The sequence below is a fragment of the Diadema antillarum genome, unplaced genomic scaffold (assembly GCF_040938485.1).
Source record: "Diadema antillarum isolate AM-2024a unplaced genomic scaffold, OU_Dant_1.0 seq00000059_RagTag, whole genome shotgun sequence".
Classification (NCBI taxonomy): domain Eukaryota; kingdom Metazoa; phylum Echinodermata; class Echinoidea; order Diadematoida; family Diadematidae; genus Diadema; species Diadema antillarum.
The window spans coordinates 336,366-353,535 of NW_027271164.1; the positions used below are offsets into that span (position 1 = coordinate 336,366).

General features: G+C 37.6%; 1 protein-coding gene across 1 annotated transcript in view; it reads left to right on the forward strand.

The window, feature by feature from the left end:
• The window catches only part of LOC139725778 (uncharacterized), a 65,745-nt gene that overhangs the window by 33,027 nt on the left and 15,548 nt on the right, over positions 1-17,170 (forward strand). Inside the window, exons 12-14 of the mRNA XM_071636860.1 lie at positions 543-634; positions 1,710-1,908; positions 9,444-9,611. Of these exons, the coding sequence (XP_071492961.1) occupies positions 543-634; positions 1,710-1,908; positions 9,444-9,611 (459 nt within the window). The remainder of the gene's footprint in view (positions 1-542; positions 635-1,709; positions 1,909-9,443; positions 9,612-17,170) is intronic.

The window sequence follows — 17,170 nt, forward strand, 5'->3', positions numbered from 1 at the left end:
GGTAGATAACTACTAGTATGATGCCGAAGAAATAGCCCCATACTTTTGCAATGACAACCCGTATGGATAGGTTTATGGATGTAACAGGTGAATGTTCACTATGGCGTCGCACTGTATTACTAGCCATGTATGTTATTAACTTGGTTTAAATACATGTAGATTCACGTAAGTACGTTCATAGCTGGCTTTCAAGGTAAAGCTCTAATTGCGTGCAAACCTGAACAGACTAGTAGCGTTAGTGATTTGTGCAAGTAAAACATCCTTTCCTGACAATATTCACAAAATATGAACTTCAAGAATTTGACAAACTTTTTGCTGATCGAAATGTTTATTATCATCTCCAGGCAAAAAGTATTGTTGATCGTCGCTGGCAGTAAGATCTTTCATGGTTGAAATACCCCCCTTTATTTCCCCCTAGATATTTCGTGTGGATATGCTATGTATATCAGACTCAGGAAAAAAAAGTTAATTCTGTCTGCAAGGTTTCTAAGCTTATATTTGAAGACATATCACGCTAAGTCTGTATCAATACTCTTTGACAGGAATGGATGACCCACAACTGGTTCGTCTTCGTGGTCATCGCTTTGATCATCCTCATCATCGTAGTCATATTACTGTATGTGTATGTGAAGAGGTAAGACTATGAGAAAACGGAGTTCGTTTTATTCATCATGTGGTTCCATAGCCCCATGTAGCATATTATCAATATAAAAATATTCATGATTACCTCATGAAACCATGTCCTCTCTGGTTATTGCATCATTGTTTTATGTTTCTACCTTGACATAATATTATGAGTGCATTGAAAGTGCTGAAAAACAAAGACTAGACACAGATTCCAAACATTTTCAGAAGGTTTTGACACCTTGAAAATGAACGTTCCCTGCTCCTGTGATCTTCATTAAACGTTCTCTGCAGAATCTCCCTGCAAAAGTTGCAATGAAAGTTGCTTACTCGTACACTGTCGTAACGATCGTGATTCATTGACAAAAGAGACAAATAATATTGTTGGCACCTGGTAAGAATTGCTCCGTTGTATACTCTGTTCCAAAATCGAAATAATGTTTGAATAGAATTGATTTGAATTGAATTAGATTGAGTTAAACTGATGTGATTTAAATTGAATTAAATTGAATCGAATTGAATGTTGAATGGAATTGAATTGATTTTAATTGAATTGAATTGAATTGAATTGAATTGAATTGAATTTAAGAATTGTCATGAAATAAAGGTTGCAAAGCCACATATGTGTAAGAAAGGGGGGTCAGGGGTCGGCGTACCACTGTAAATTATGACTGCAATGAATTTAAAGTCATTGCATCCCTCTCGCATTGTTTACCCTGCTATAGCTTACTCATACATTCTATACTATGTTACTTTCTGTTCATGTCTTTTGCGTGATACCCTTTAGCCTATACCTCACTTTTCTGGTATTTCACAATTACGCTGTAATCATGTTATAACGACTTGTGGTCAAAGTTAAATCTCCTCTTCTCGGTGACACTTTTTTCGTAAAAGGCAGTTTTCTTAAAAGGCAGACATAGAGTTGCATATGTCTCGGGAAGTCAGAAGTGCAATAAAGACGGAAATATTGTTTCGCCCTTCGCTATGTTATACACTGTAATATATTTTTGTTCGCAGGATTAAGAATAACTTTGACCGCGTTGAACAAAGTTGCATTTGTTTTTCTAACTTACTTGACGATGCAGGAGAAAACGGAGGGAGGCTTTCGATCACGACGAACTCGAGAAAGAAGGTACGCGATTCCTCAATCCCGCCTTTGCGACCACGCCAACTGGCGCCCAACTACGGCTAGAGGACGCTAGCACGCCCAGCGAAACGACGCCATGGGAGACGAATTTGAGCAATACGAACATGTATTCTTTCAGGGGGCCGCCAGAGACCGAGTCTGAACAATGACGTTTGTAAAACTGTCACACATTCCGGGGCGAATGCAAGACCTTGAACTGTGTTATGTATAGAGATAATGAATATAATGCATCTTTAGTGATACTCCATAGATATGCAAATATTTTCTGTTCGTTTGCCCTACATTCTTGGTGTCAATGTCAGCTTCTGTATGAAATACAGTAGGTGTGTCCGGGACGACTCATTACGAAGATAACGTGCTGTCAGACTGATCCAAAACTATATCCGACATCGACGCTTCTTCGCTTTGTCAAAACGTGGATTGTCCTCTCTCTCTCTCTCTCTCTCTCTCTCTCTCTTCTTTTTTACACATACGTACGTGTATGTGTGTGTGTACATGTAGGTATAAAGAAAATTTTGGTAACATTATAGACAGCACATTGACAGCAAGATACCAAATACTAGTTGGGAGAAAGAGAGAGAGAGAGAAAAGAAGATGAAAATACGCGTGTTTTTTGTCGTTCGAAATGGCGGTATTTGTGTATTTTACATCACTGTACCACTAGTATTTTTAGTTTCCGTTTCATTTTGTCTTACATTGTCTTGGCGTTGTCCGGTTGAAACCATTAAACAGACTAAAGAAAACTGTGCGCTTGCAATAACACTGCGGCAGACAGGATCATTCCAGATTCGGTGCTCATGTTTGTTCCACGGAGCCGGGATAGTGCCTTATTGTGCCGTTCTGTATGGGCTAAAAGGGCGATAAAACGTGTGGTACGTGTGGTCATGCGAAAATACAAAAACGTGACGCAGCAGGAACTTGTGATTTTTTTTTAAAGGCAGAGCTTGAATTAGAAAGGATGAAAATTAGTAAATAGTTACCCAGCATAATGATCGAGTTATTGATAACTTACGTTGTTAATATCGTGACATTATCACTTTCATATCTGTCCTCAAACAATCACGCGGACTAGCACTGTGTCTTGGTTTAATGCACTTTCTCCGCCGCATGAAATTATCCCAATGTCTCCCAGATAATATGGTGTCCTCAGTGCACTGTAATACCGTAACCAGAACGTGTAGTTTTGTAAAAAAAAAAAAAACTAGAAATAAACGAAAACACAACATTGAGCCAGCAAGGTAGGATAACCTGCTGTCGTGGCCATCAGCGGAGATTGCGGTGCACAGCTTGTTATTATCTTCTTGTGTCTGTAAGATATAAACATACATCCAAGCATCAGTACAGATAGATCGATAGATAGATACAAGTAGATAGAAAGAAAGATAGATAGACAGATAGATAGATAGATAGATAGATACATACATACATACATACATGCATACATACATACATACATACATACATACATACATACATACGTACGTACATACATATATACATATATACAAACGTAATATGTGTATGTGTGTGCTTGTTTGTATGTATGCAATGTCAAATTCCGACGTTTTGTCCCAACCGGTCTACCAATGGAGGAAGCAAATATTCCCATAATAAGTGCCTTCCTTGCCATTTTCGAAGAGAAAAATCATTCAGTGGTATTTTCATGATAGACGGAAATTAAGCCAACCATTAGCAAGATCAGGCAGGCTATCTTCTTTTAGACATAGAATGTGAAAGACATTCACTCGGTATTTTTACAGCTTAATTTCAACCCTTAATATTTCATTTCTTTGTCGCCACCATCATGACACTTGTCTTTAAATATGCCACGTAATTTCGTAAAGGGATGGTCTGGTATTGGTTGAGACGGGGATTGAGCTTTTAACTTTTTGCGAGACACTAAGAAACCACCTATGAAATATTACAGAGCATCCAATTCTGAGAGGGATTCAAAGTTTATTTGATGAAAATCGGTTTTGAAATGGCAGAGATATGAAAAAAATAAAACAAAGGATCCAATTCAAAAGGTGGGTCCCACCTTTTACTATCTAGGATCCCTTGTTTTGGATATCTCAGCCTCAGCCACTCCTGGAATTACATGCTCTTTCATATTTCACAAGAGGTTTCTCATTATCTCACAAAAAAGTTGGAAACCTAAGGCCCATCTCAACCAAAAGTATACCATCCCTTTAAATCTCACTATCACATTCAAACACGCCATTACGCACATATACGGACACACATACACACGCATGCATGCACATTTAATGTATACAAGACTAAATGCTGGTAATGAATAGACTGCATGTAATGTTTTGAATGAATTTTGCTTCATTATGGCAGTAACATGATGGTGTCATCATATTTTGTTGAAACTTTCCTTCTATTTCTTTTTGTTGTTGTTTGCATGGGTTTGTCATACTCTTGTGAAACAAAATTACCCATGATCTGATGATAATTTTTATCTTTTGCGTTGTCAGTCGCTTAGAATCTAAGGGTCCATTTGCTTTAAAGCAATTTAATTGGAAAGATTAGTATCATAGTGTAATATACTTGCAATTTATGTTCTATGATTGTTATATACGTTATGTATCTTTTCCATTTCCTCATGCCACAATTGTAAATAGGCTGTGTAAGATTGTGCATGACACTGTCACGTGATCACATTTGTAATCGACAGTCTGTATGATAGTGTAAATAAAGCAAAGGGAAAAAAATCATGCCAAACTACTTCTTTGTAACTTGACTAGGTGTTTAGTTTACTTTGTAATACTTGAGTGCTTTTGCTGGTTAGGTGTGTATAGGAAGAGTTGAGTGGGTCGATGTTTAAAATAGAGTGAAATCCTGTTTTGTTGTTGTGATTGCACCAATGATGGTATAAGAGCGAGTTAGATGCTTCCAAGGAAATGAATGGATGGAGGTGTCATAAAACCGAATATATACCAACTTTTCGAAAGCAGTTTAGAAATAACTTCAGACGCACTTTAAATAAATAACAACTGAGTTTTGTATATTCTGCCAGTACTTCACTCTTTTCCTTCTCCACTCTGCTTTGCTTTATTATTATTATTTTGTATTCCACAAGTACCACTATTTTAACTTGTGAAAGTTTAAAACTTACTTTGGGGCCTTTTCCCATCTAGCCAGTAAGAGGTTTTGATCAACCCCACCATAACTATGATTATACTACGACTTGAAACTGTAACGATTGCTGTTTTTAATGTAGAAATAAATGAAATGAAATCTATAGAAGGTGAAAAAAAAGACAGCACGCGCCATTTTTGCTAGAGCAAAGCCGTCAATCATTAGAATTTTGCACGGGTCAACTAACAACTTGCTTAAAACGGCATACACTGATGTCGTTCAGCCTATACCCTATATCTTAGGGACTTGTTTACTCCCAATTCTTTGAAATCTACTTAGAATAGTTGGATCTTATGCATTGAACGACTTTTTTCTTCTACGTATTCTGTCATTTTTGTCAGACTAAGTATTGGAAAATGTTAAGACAAAGCGGCAACATAAGAAACTCAGATAATTTGCACTTTGTCAGCAAGCCTATACTCTTCACAAACTTGTTTTTCATAAACTATTATCGATGTTTCTTAAATGGCGGTGAACTATTGTATTTCTCCCTGTCACATCGCACAGAATATTAAGGGTCTTTGACAACAGTGAAATAGTTGGATAATAGCAGGAAAAAAGCAAATATATCTCCTACAGCGTTGTTACCTGCATGCATGACGCATCCACGCTACCATAATACAGAACAACAATGATGATTGTTCGGCAGGCTTCAACCATGACCGAGCAGGAATGGAAGGGGCCTATATAGTAGGAGATGATAGTGCCAGGAATAAGTTTTGCCATTTTGACTTCTAACGATTTACTAATGCTTAGTGTTTACTCAGTTATCATAAAGACACAATGCGAATTGTGTTGAATAGGCACAGCAATTAGACATAATTATATATGCCGTTCATTGCCCTCGGACCGAGATTGATAGGCTACATTAAAACATATCATAATGTGATACGTTCCTTTCCCCTGGAATCACTGACAAAGAAGCACAAGAATGCAGTTTAGTTAAGTGGATAAAAGGATTGGAAAATATAGACAATTTCTTCAGTTCAACTGATTCAAGCAGGTGGCGTATCATGCAGTCCCTACAAAAATAAAGATCATTTAGTTTAACTAGTGATAGAAGGCAACGTCTTTTAAAGATTTATTTCTGTTATTCTATTTGTTTATGTTTTTGGGGGATGGTTTTCTCCACCACACACACATTAAAAAAATAATGAAGTGTCTTCAAAGGGAAAACTACATTAGAAAATACCTCCATGATAAATTCTAATTTCATATCCTCATTGATTTAACGAATTTTTGATCGATAACTACAAACTTTTTAATCAATAAAGAGTGTTGGAAATTATGTCTTTTTAATTTGAGAATAATGCCTCAACGGCATCCTTTCTCTTAAAGCATTTCTTCAATTATTTTATTCTAGCTGCCACTGTTCATGTAGTGTGTGATTATCTGTGCGTCTATCGAGTGGACAGGTTTAAGTGAGCTAGTGCTGTGAAAGGATTTTTGTTTAATGTATGATTAAAGCGGAGTAAATGTAATAACTAAATTCGAATCTAGTAATAATTACAGTATCATTATGATACCAAAATCACAGGGAGACGATTTTGAGTGAAACGGACGTAAATGATTATCAGCAGGAGACATTGATTTTGCAGTCTCTTCGGTATATGCTCGGCTACTGTGACTGACGAAATTAAATTGCAGAGCACGAGATTTCGTTTCAAATGGAAATTTGCGCATTCCAGAGTGTCAGGGAAGAAACTGAAAATACATTTTCAGAAAATGGGAGGGAAACCTATTATACTTGGTACTGCGCGTATATACTACATGTTCTTTCATGAAGTTCGTCCATGGTGCCAAAATGATAATGAAATGAAAATCCCCTAACTGTCTGCCATCATTTATGTCGTTCGGAATTCTTCGATTTAGATTTTCTGGGCTATAGAAGTCAGTGATTGAGGAAGTTCACAGTATCCTATTTCGCTGCCATGCATTGTCAGAAAGAAATCGACCCCCTCCCCTTTAAAAAAGAAAAATCCCCTCATGCTTGTGTAGTGTGGGAAGTATCAACACGACGAAAACATTTTGGCTGCCACTTGAAAAGTGGCAGACATTAGTGGTAAAGATGATATTCTTTCAATTTGCATAAAAGGTTTTTATATGTCGCATCATGAGAAGTCTTGTAAACAAGATGACAAGCTTAGGTTATGGCTTACGCTGACGAATTGCTCTCGAAGACAAGGATATGGGAAACGTGTGTGTCCTGTATGCATGACCTCCATGGAGATATGTCAATTTGTCGAAGGCAACAAGTTAATAAACATAGTGGTCAATGAGTGACAAGGTCGTTTCGTTACAGTGGCACTGATATACTACCAAACAATCCGGACGCCATGAAGCACCAAAGACCACCGTCATTTCATATCATATTATGTCTTTTTTTATCAAAAAAAAATAATATCATATGTCAATGCTAGATTCACTAAGTGCACACACACACACACACACAACCCAAACAAATAAATAAACAAACAAACAAACAAACAAACAAACAAACAAACAAACAAACGAACACTCACAGAAAAGTTTGTCGTGGGTGACTGACGATTTTGATGAAATTTTCCTAATCACACAGAGGTGAGATTCAAGGTTAGCCTTGGATCAAGCCTTGATAAAAAACAACGACACCACCACTAGCAGCAGCAGCAGCAGCAACAACAACAACAACAAAAACATTATTTCAAAATATTTTCACAGAGTTGATTGCAAAAGCCGAAGATACCGGATTGCATAACGTTTAACCAGTGGTGCACAAACGTCTGTAACCTTAAAGCAGAGTTGTCTCGGTGGATGATATCACCGAAGAAGCTACTGGAAATAGTCAGGAGCTAGCTAAAGTAAGAAGTGGCATGCTACTATCGAAAGTCAATATTCAATGCTCTGTTTGACGGGTTACCATATTTGATTATTTTTTTTTCTAAAAAGGAACCACTAGTCTTGAAGAAATTTCCGTTTCGTGTTTGCCCAAAATATGTTTCATAAATCCCATGCAGTAAACCATCACAACCATAATGTTGTCTATAGTTTGAGAGGATGCTAATCAAACGCTTGGCGAAAATATTCTACTACGAAATATGAAGCGACTCGACCGCGTTACCAGGAGGGTGAAAAGAAGGCTTCCTTGGTGTTGCCAATCTTAGAATCACGTTGTACTCCTCCATTCATAGAAATTCCCTATTCGCAATCAATACATGATGTCATCGGCGATTGCCCAATAACAAGAGGGAATATAGAGGAGTCTTAGAGGGTGGGGTCAGAACGCCATTGTCTTCCTGCGACCCTAAGCGGTATCCTCTCACGGTCGGGCGATGATCAGGTCCAGTCATAAAGGTAGAACAATGGAGGTACAATCTACCTCCTTGGTAGAACTGCTGTTACGAGTTGGCAGGATGTCGGGCCACCAAATTTCCCTACCTTGGTGGCTCGATCGGGCAGCTAAAATTCAAAATCAATTTTTATATTTCCTTTTATTTAAGATCACTACAGGTCTTTTTCTGGCCACCAAGATTCTATATTCGAAAGGGCCACCAGAGAAAGAAAAATTTAATCTATATACATAATTATATGTATTTATATACGTGTGTGTGTGTGCGTGTGTATTGATGTACATATCATGTTCATCGATTTAAAGAACTTAAGAGAATTTCCTTATGAACATATGATGAGAGAGAACGATTGTACTATAATGTAATGACAACAATGGTATTAAAAGATTGGTAGTAAAAGATTGCTGACACTTGAAACACAACTGCTATACTGAAAATTATACTAATGATAATAACAACAACAATGGGGATCACGATGATGATAATGACGATGACATTGTTACCGAATTGATAAAACGCTTTCAATTCTCACAAATAATTATCTAAATTCTTAGGTGGATATGATAAAAGACACAAAAGTTAAATAGCTTTCTTTTACAGCTTGTTAGGTTTGACTTCTTGATAATTAACTTCGGGAATATTTTTCTTGCAGTACAAGATTTTAAACAGTTAAAAAAACACTCCAAACTTATCAAACTGATCAAAGCGGTCAAATTATGAAATAGACCAAACCCTGCCTGAGCTTTGAGCATTAAGTTATAGAAAAATATAGTAGTTTACCAGACATGTGGATAGTACTTTCTGTCCTGATGTAAAAAAAAAATATTATTGTTAGGATAAACCAATTGACGTGTGACCAAGATCAGGAAAACATGATGACATGGATCGGCATCTCCATTTCCTTTAGTACTTTTAAAGAACAAATTTTCATTATTATACACATGGATAAATTAATTGTCTAAATCTGGCCTCGACTTTGTGTCTATTTTAAGTTACACCCAGTCCCTGCCTGTTACGAGGCCCTCACCTTTCATTGAGGCTGCTTCGTAACTCTTTTGTGAAGATTTTTTTTTGTTCGTTATTATTCGTGACGAAAGACTGGCATTATTGTGGACGCACTGGACCAACGAATCCTGCATTCATCGCACCACACAGCTCCCACGGACTTTTGTGAGGTGATCCGTCGTGTATCCTGACGTCGTAGGACTCGGGTTAGACAGTTCTCAGTTGCGCTGAGCACTGCGCGGAGGGAGAGCATCTCACAAGGCACTTGCAGGCAAGATATAAGCCAAAGAAGTTTTAGCCTTCAGTGGAAAGTCATGGATCGATTCATAAAACTCTTCTTAACCATTTCTTTGCTTCATCAGGTATGTTTTGAATGTCATACTCTATTTGTTTGTTTGGCATAGTGCTATACTAATTAACATTTAGTGCTTCCCTGTACCTGTGTGTTTTGTTTATGTACATCTGCCCACAAGTTTGTGCACGGTGCGGTGTAGCAATGGGTACTGGCATACCGGTGTAGACCACTCGTGGGCTGGTGGAAGGTCAAACCGCAGGACGATGCCTCGGTCTTGCACGGGGTGTGTTCCTGGCAACGCTCCTTGGTCACTCGCTGGGTCGTGGGTAGCTGACGCGTGGCAGAAATAGACATATGCCGCTATTTCATATCACTTCTATAAGACGATTTAAAGAGTAATTGTGATAATGAATATGATGATACACATGATATTTTCATACTAAAGAAACGGTCTGCCGATCAGATTAAAAGTTTATAGGTGGGTGTGTGCATGTGTCTTTGCGTGCATGTGTTAATTGTGTTTGTGTGTTGTTGTGAATCAGTTTTCAGTACTTTATTATAGATTATTGAATATATCAGCAGCCTTAAATCTTCTTCTCTCCAATAATGTGCTTGACCACTTCACCGGGATTTCACCGTGTCTTTGTGAGAGAAGTGAAATGGGTTTTCAATAATTGATAGGTCGATCCAGACAGACACCGAAATCACATTACAATGAATACTGTGTAACCAAAGCAGCTCGGCTACAAGACGTACACTCTCACTCCTACAGGCCTACCCCTCCAAGTGTGTAACTTAACTGATAAATGATCGAACTAAAAGTTTGATTTAGATATTACTCTATGTTTTATGTAAGTGTTTGCCTTGTTCGTTGTGCTTCTTTCTTGCATTCTTCTTCTTCTTCCGTGAGAGTGAACACAATCAACTTGCTGATTATTGTGTCCCTTTCGGGGAGGTCTAAGTTGTACAAGTCTTCGAAGGGTTCAAGTAGTTGTAGAAATAATCATCATCCAAATAAGTATTGTAAAGGTATAAAAAGAGAATAGAAGGACGTGACTCAAAACTGAAAATGTACTCAGAGAATAGAATAAAAAAAATGATGTGGGGAATAACACCACTATACCGAAACAGACAGCCGTGGCCTTTCTCGCAGATGCCTTAGCCTTGCTGTCGATCTCACAAGTTGGAGTCTGCTTGTTTGTAAGCCTCTTTAGAGGTCGTAGGTAATCTACTGGAAGTGTCCACCCGAAAGAAAGGAAACCGAACATGTCGATCCGCGGATAACGAGAGACAAAGAACAGTATACCTGGGTCTTGAGAAGTTCGAATGGCTGCTGTTCCATGTCCTTCTGTCAATCGCACATAGCAGTTGTAGAAATGTAATGGTTTGACCCGTCCGGCAAAGGCAGGTGGAAGGCGTAGACGCTAAACGTTGAAGTTTACCAAAATGTTTTAAAAGCAAACTAACAAGATAACAAATCAGTGATAGAATAATAAGAGAACAATCCTATAAATAAAACCAAATTTACCACAATATAAAGCCCCCAGTAACAAGCATCAACACCAACAGCACCACCACCAACAACAACAACAAGAACGGCAACGACAACAACCACAACAACCACGACAACAACGCAGAGACTTGAAAAGACATGAAGAACACTGCAAATTAATTTTTTTTTTTCACATTGTGTACATCCGGGTATGAAGGCATTTTGTGGATCTATTATTCAATACTGACTTGTGTGACTCCCAAAGTTGATCGTTGCATTTCTGTAACATGTGCCGGCCTATATTGTGCAAATCACCGCACCACACATAGCGACAAACATTGCTCCTGTATTTCTATTTCCGCATGAGCAATTTGATTTTGCTCTGGGACAAATGAAATATAATTATGTCGCTGACATTTCACAAGCTAACATCATTATTCATTACACTATCCTTTGGTGTGCTGAACACATACACACACAGACAACTGAACATTATACAGACACAGACATATTTCCTTATTCACAAACTATAAATATGATCAATAAAAAAATGGCTTACAATGTATACATCGAGACCGCCCTCGCGTATTAGCTGACTAAACAGTAATAGATTTTGTCATTTCATTGTTCTCTCTTCGGGCTAATGGCTTCATTCATTTTATTTTTTTTTTTAATCTCGCAATTTGTTAGTTCACTAATTTTTCGCTCATTCTTCCCCAACTTTGCAATTGGGAATTTAGAGTGGGAGAGGTGGGGGTTGGGAGATCATTGTCATTATTATTGTTTTGTTTTGTTATTTGTTTTTTAGCGTACTGATTTTATGCAAGTACTATCTTGCGTCGTGCGTAATGCTACTTTCTTGATTGTTAATGTCTCATGCAGGCATTCTTTGTCCTCTCAGGTTGTTACCAATTAGTTTGTTACCAAATATATAAATTATTTTTAAAGGGGGTCTTTTTTGCCTTCTTCACTCTGTCAGACTGGTTTATTCAGTGATTAATTTCTGAAGGGAAAAGATGGCTGAAACCAGTCCTTTAAAGATTCTATACTTCACGGAAGAGGAACTAAATGGGCAGATGTAGCATCAGTTAAAGAGAAGGGATGTTTAAAAATGTGCACGGCTTGGATGACAAAAGTTAACGAAAGTCGTTTGGATGGTAAACTTAGATTATATATTTGAAGCTGGTATATAGGATTGAATAACACATTAGTTTCAACCATGTCTAAAGAACGAGAATGTTATGCGATGGGAGGTAATTGAAGTTTTGCATTTAGTTAGATTCATTGTCTTCCAGCTTGCTCACTTGCTGAATCCCTTTATCCAACACACACACGAAAATATGTGTAGATTCAGGTGGCATGATGTATAATACATACATTTGCAAATGAATATATTGGTTAATAGAAACAGATAGGTAATTTGTAATAGTGAGAGACAACAGTGCTGATATGATAGTATGTTTTCTCGTATAGAGTGTTAATGTCAGTTGTAAGTTGTCCCAAAAGTTCACTAACATAGATGAAATGTCAGTTACATTTCCCAAAGTAGCTTTGCTGTTTCGTTTGATTGTTCGTTGTTGTTTTTTTTTTTGAGAAAGAAATGCTCGAAGCAGAGTTGAAATATTTCCTGCTTTCCCCCGTTTTTTCAGAACCGAAACTATTTTATTAACAAAAGCGAAGCAGGGCGACATAGAAATCAACACTATTGTGGAATGGAGCAAAGTTCATCCACATTAATAATTGCAGATTACAATCCAGAGTCAAGCTTGTTCCTAACATTTTCATACCTTATTCCTGTTTCGCTGTTGTGTTCAATTGACAAGTCTATTAAACGTTGGCTCACAAGCACCGCTGTAGCTTAACAGCGTTGAAGTCAGACATGTTGATTACTAGTTTTATAGACTTTACAGTCCTTATACATTGTACTTGCTTTTTCCCGACCAAAGGTGCCCTAAAGTTTCTTATGTATGTATCATATTCATTGAAAAGTGTGGTGTCATTCATCGAGAAATGCTTTTGACCTTAAAGGACAAGTTCACCTTCATAAACATAAGGATTGAGAGAATGTAGCAATATCAGTAGAACACATCATTGAAAGTTTGAGGAAAATCAAACAATCCGTTCAAAAGTTATGATTTTTTGAAGTTTTTGTGCAGTACCCGCTGGATGAGAAGACTACTGCAGTGTATGAATAACTTAGATGTCACATGCGTACAACAATATAAGGAAAATATAAAGAGAATTTCACAAAATTCCATCTTTTGAAGAAAGTACACATTCCCCTGACTCGTTACCGATACATGTTATGGGTAATATTATTCCCCCTGCCCTTAGAAAGAGGCAAGTCAATTGCTCTTTTATTTTGCGAAAAAAGTGAAAATATGTTGAATTTTCTTTTATATTTTCTTTATACTGTTGTACGCATATGACTCACAAGCTGTAGTAGTCTCCTCATCCAGCGGTTCCAACACAAAAATTTTAAAAATTCATAACTTTTGCATCGATTGTCCAATTTTCCTCAAACTTTCACTGATGTGAAGGACAATATTGTTGCATTTTCTCAATCCTTATGTTTATGAAGGTGAACTTGTCCTTTGTTGCATTTTCTCAATCCTTATGTTTATGAAGGTGAACTTGTCCTTTAACATACCAGACGCTGAAAATAAGTGATTATAAAGATTCGCTTTTGATTTTTGTGACTTGCGATAAATCGCAAGTGTGTGCAACCATAATATAAATACGAGTAGTCCTCATGCAAATGCAGACAACATTCACGCCCATTATAGGCGAACGAAATATGTAAAGCATTGGGGCCCTTGTGATTGTCTACTGTCTCTGTCTGTTTGTCTGTCTGTCTGTCTGTCTGTCTGTCGATATGCTTGTCTGTCCAGGGAGATGGGGATTTTTTCCATATTCCCTGTTGGTCTTTCTTTCTCATTATGATCCCCATAATACCGACTGGCAGTCATTCGCATCACTTTATGACGACTCATGTGGCAGTTGAATGGGTTTAACAGGTTGAATTTCACTGTGCGTTTTGTTTGTTTATTTTTCTTGCGGCCACTATTGTTTAGGCTGCCAAATATCATAATATTCTACTAGAAGTGCACTGATGGCCCACGAATATCACTGCTCTAAGAAATAAAGCTTCCGTAATTTTCTCTATTTCTTCCCCTTGAGCATTCATATCGATGAACGATGAATTCATTTTAAGTGCTTTTTTTACAGACCGTTTGCACACCGTGCCATGGTTCAACAGGTTTATTTATTAACAATTAAATCGGGAGCAAACGTGAAGTTTATAGTACATTGTTGACATAGAGGTACACAATTCCTTTTGAACTTTCATCACGACCAAACTAAATGTCAAGCTTAAAAAAAATACAGGGCATGTTCGGACACGCAGCAGATGTAAGAAAGTCGTTAAGAATAGATCGGAACATATTTTCCCGAAATGTATTATGTGCATGACATATTCGATAGGATTGTGCTGGTCCAATTGCATATAGGAAAAAAAATAAACTTTTTTATTGATTAAGGAGTTGTGATGTGAACAATGCTGGCTGCTGCTGACCCGCACCCAAAGCAAGCAGTAAAAGGAACTCTGTGATGTTTTGGTCAGAAAATGACACGGGTTGTTGTCGATTGAAATAAAGCCTGGGTTGTCACAAAACTATACTTTTTGCCTGAAAAAAGTTGTTGCTTTTTTTTTTCTTTAAGTTTTAGTTGTAAACTTGTAACCTCTCCAATAGGGACATGAATCCAAGTGATAATATAAAGAGCAAAATACAATGTTATTCATACTGAAGACAGGACTCATTTTCATGTCCGCTTCGGTAACTTGAGTGTCACGTGATAAGAACTTGAAGGAGAATACCGGTTACTATGGAGCTATACAACACAATATCTCCATGATAATGACTTGACAAACACCATCTCATAAAATGAGTGTAACGACACAGAAAAGTCGACGTGCCATGGTACTAACTTGTCGTAGTCAAATATTTATGCGTCAGAACAAAGGTTGCCCAGGTTCATGGTTCTCGCCATAAACAAAAAAAGAAAAAAGAAAAAAAGAATGCGAATGCATTTACCAATATGATGACATTATTCGTCGCCTAGACACGCCTTTCTCAGATCCGTTGATGTTTGTCAAGATTTCCAAAATTAATGGTAACCGTTTGTTTGAAGGTCCCTCTATAGGTTATCCCAACAAGGCGTTTGACATCACGTATAACATAAACTTCATACACGTCATAGGATCTACTCTGTTCTTGAAAATCAAGCTTTTTGTGTGACATGATTGTGTTTTTGTAAGTGGAAATTTGTGTAAATTTTGAGGATTCTGTGCATTTGTTCTGTGAAAGGAGGAAATGATCACCATGCTTCTGTTAGATTGACACTGCAAAAAGTCCGGTGTTAAATAGTGAACACCGAGCTGGTGTTAAATTTTCGGTGCTCATTTATGGTGTTAAATCAACACCTCCGGGTGTCATTTCCAAATTCTAAACTGTTTTTTGAAGAGTTTCTTAGTAACTGCACTTCTTGTTGATTTTTAATTTAAACAAGACGATCAAGAATTTTACATTAAGATACTAGATTTTTGAAAAAATTTGAAAATAAATTTACACCAAAGTAACACAAGCTGGTGTGGTCCCTTATTGAAGCTGGACGGTGTTAAACCATTGATATTAACACCAACAAATATCAAATCAACACCATGTGGTGTCATTTTTGAATTAACACCAGTACAGTGTCAAAATAACACCAGGTACAGTGTCAAATTAACACCACGAAGTGTCAGGTGAACACTTTCCAACACCATCACAGTGCATTTTTAACACCTGTGGGTGTGGTCCTTTATTGAAGTTTGAGCGGTGTTAGATTTAACACCCGTGGTGTTAAATCTAACACCGATGTTTTTACAGTATGATGACTCAAATGTTATTATCCATTGGAATCATGTATGACTACAGTTGTGATGTACCTATTCCATCATAGCGTTGGCAAGCTCCATGGGTCACACCCTCCTAAAATCTGTGTCCATATCCTTTTTTCATGCACTCACTGGGACTTTTGTTTGCCTGCTTCGAGTGCTTGGATGATACAGGTGGGTGCTTTCCAGTCAAATAAAGAGCAAACAAGAAGCTCTGACTTCGCCGACCCAACATGGCAAAAGTGTTGACCTGTTTACGGCAGTTTGAGCTACATACACAAGGGATATTTACCTTCCTTGATTTGTCTCTTTGTCGATTTTATAGGGCAATACAGTGAAAACCCGTGCAAAGGTGTAAGCCTTATCCATTTTGACAGAGAAAAAAGAGACAGGAATATGTATTGATATAGAAGAGGAAAGGACAGTGAATGACAACAATCGACGAAGAAAACTGCACCCTAAGTTCTTATGATCTATATTGACCTGCATACGTACGATATCTTCTCCTACTGGACCTTGAACACAATCATACACTTGCCCGCACGCGCGCATTCATTATGACTTGCACAACAGCTACATCAACGACAACATCAACAACAGCAACAGCAACAACAACAAATACAACAACACCAACTACAAAAACAACAATAACAACAGCAGCTACAACATTTTTCTTTTCTTCATCCTGGCGGATTATGGCGACATGAGGCTTAAATTGCTCAAGAGAGACCAACTGTGATGCCGGTCCCGCACAAAACAAATGAAAGCTCAGCAGTAACATTTATAACCTTTCCTTGATGGTTTATTTATTCAGGTATACACCGCAATACACGCACCTCGATCAGTCACATGACCAACACTCACTAGGAGGACAATCAGGGAAGTGAGACACGTCCCTGGTACAATGTATGTCGATTATGACGTCAACTATGGAACCGCGAAAAACAGATGATATTCAATGTATCTGCATTCGTAAGGGTAACGTGCAAACTAACATTCCCTGGGTGATATAGATTATTGTATAGCTTGGTAAAGGAAGAAGAAACTTTAACCCAATGCATTTATTACAGGTAAATATGGTGGAGATCCCCGGTAGTTCTCTAGAGTTAATTACGATAAGTGTTCATTAGTTTCTTAAACAAATGAACGCGATAAAAGCACGTGATATGGTGGAATTCCAAATAAGGGCAAGAAACTG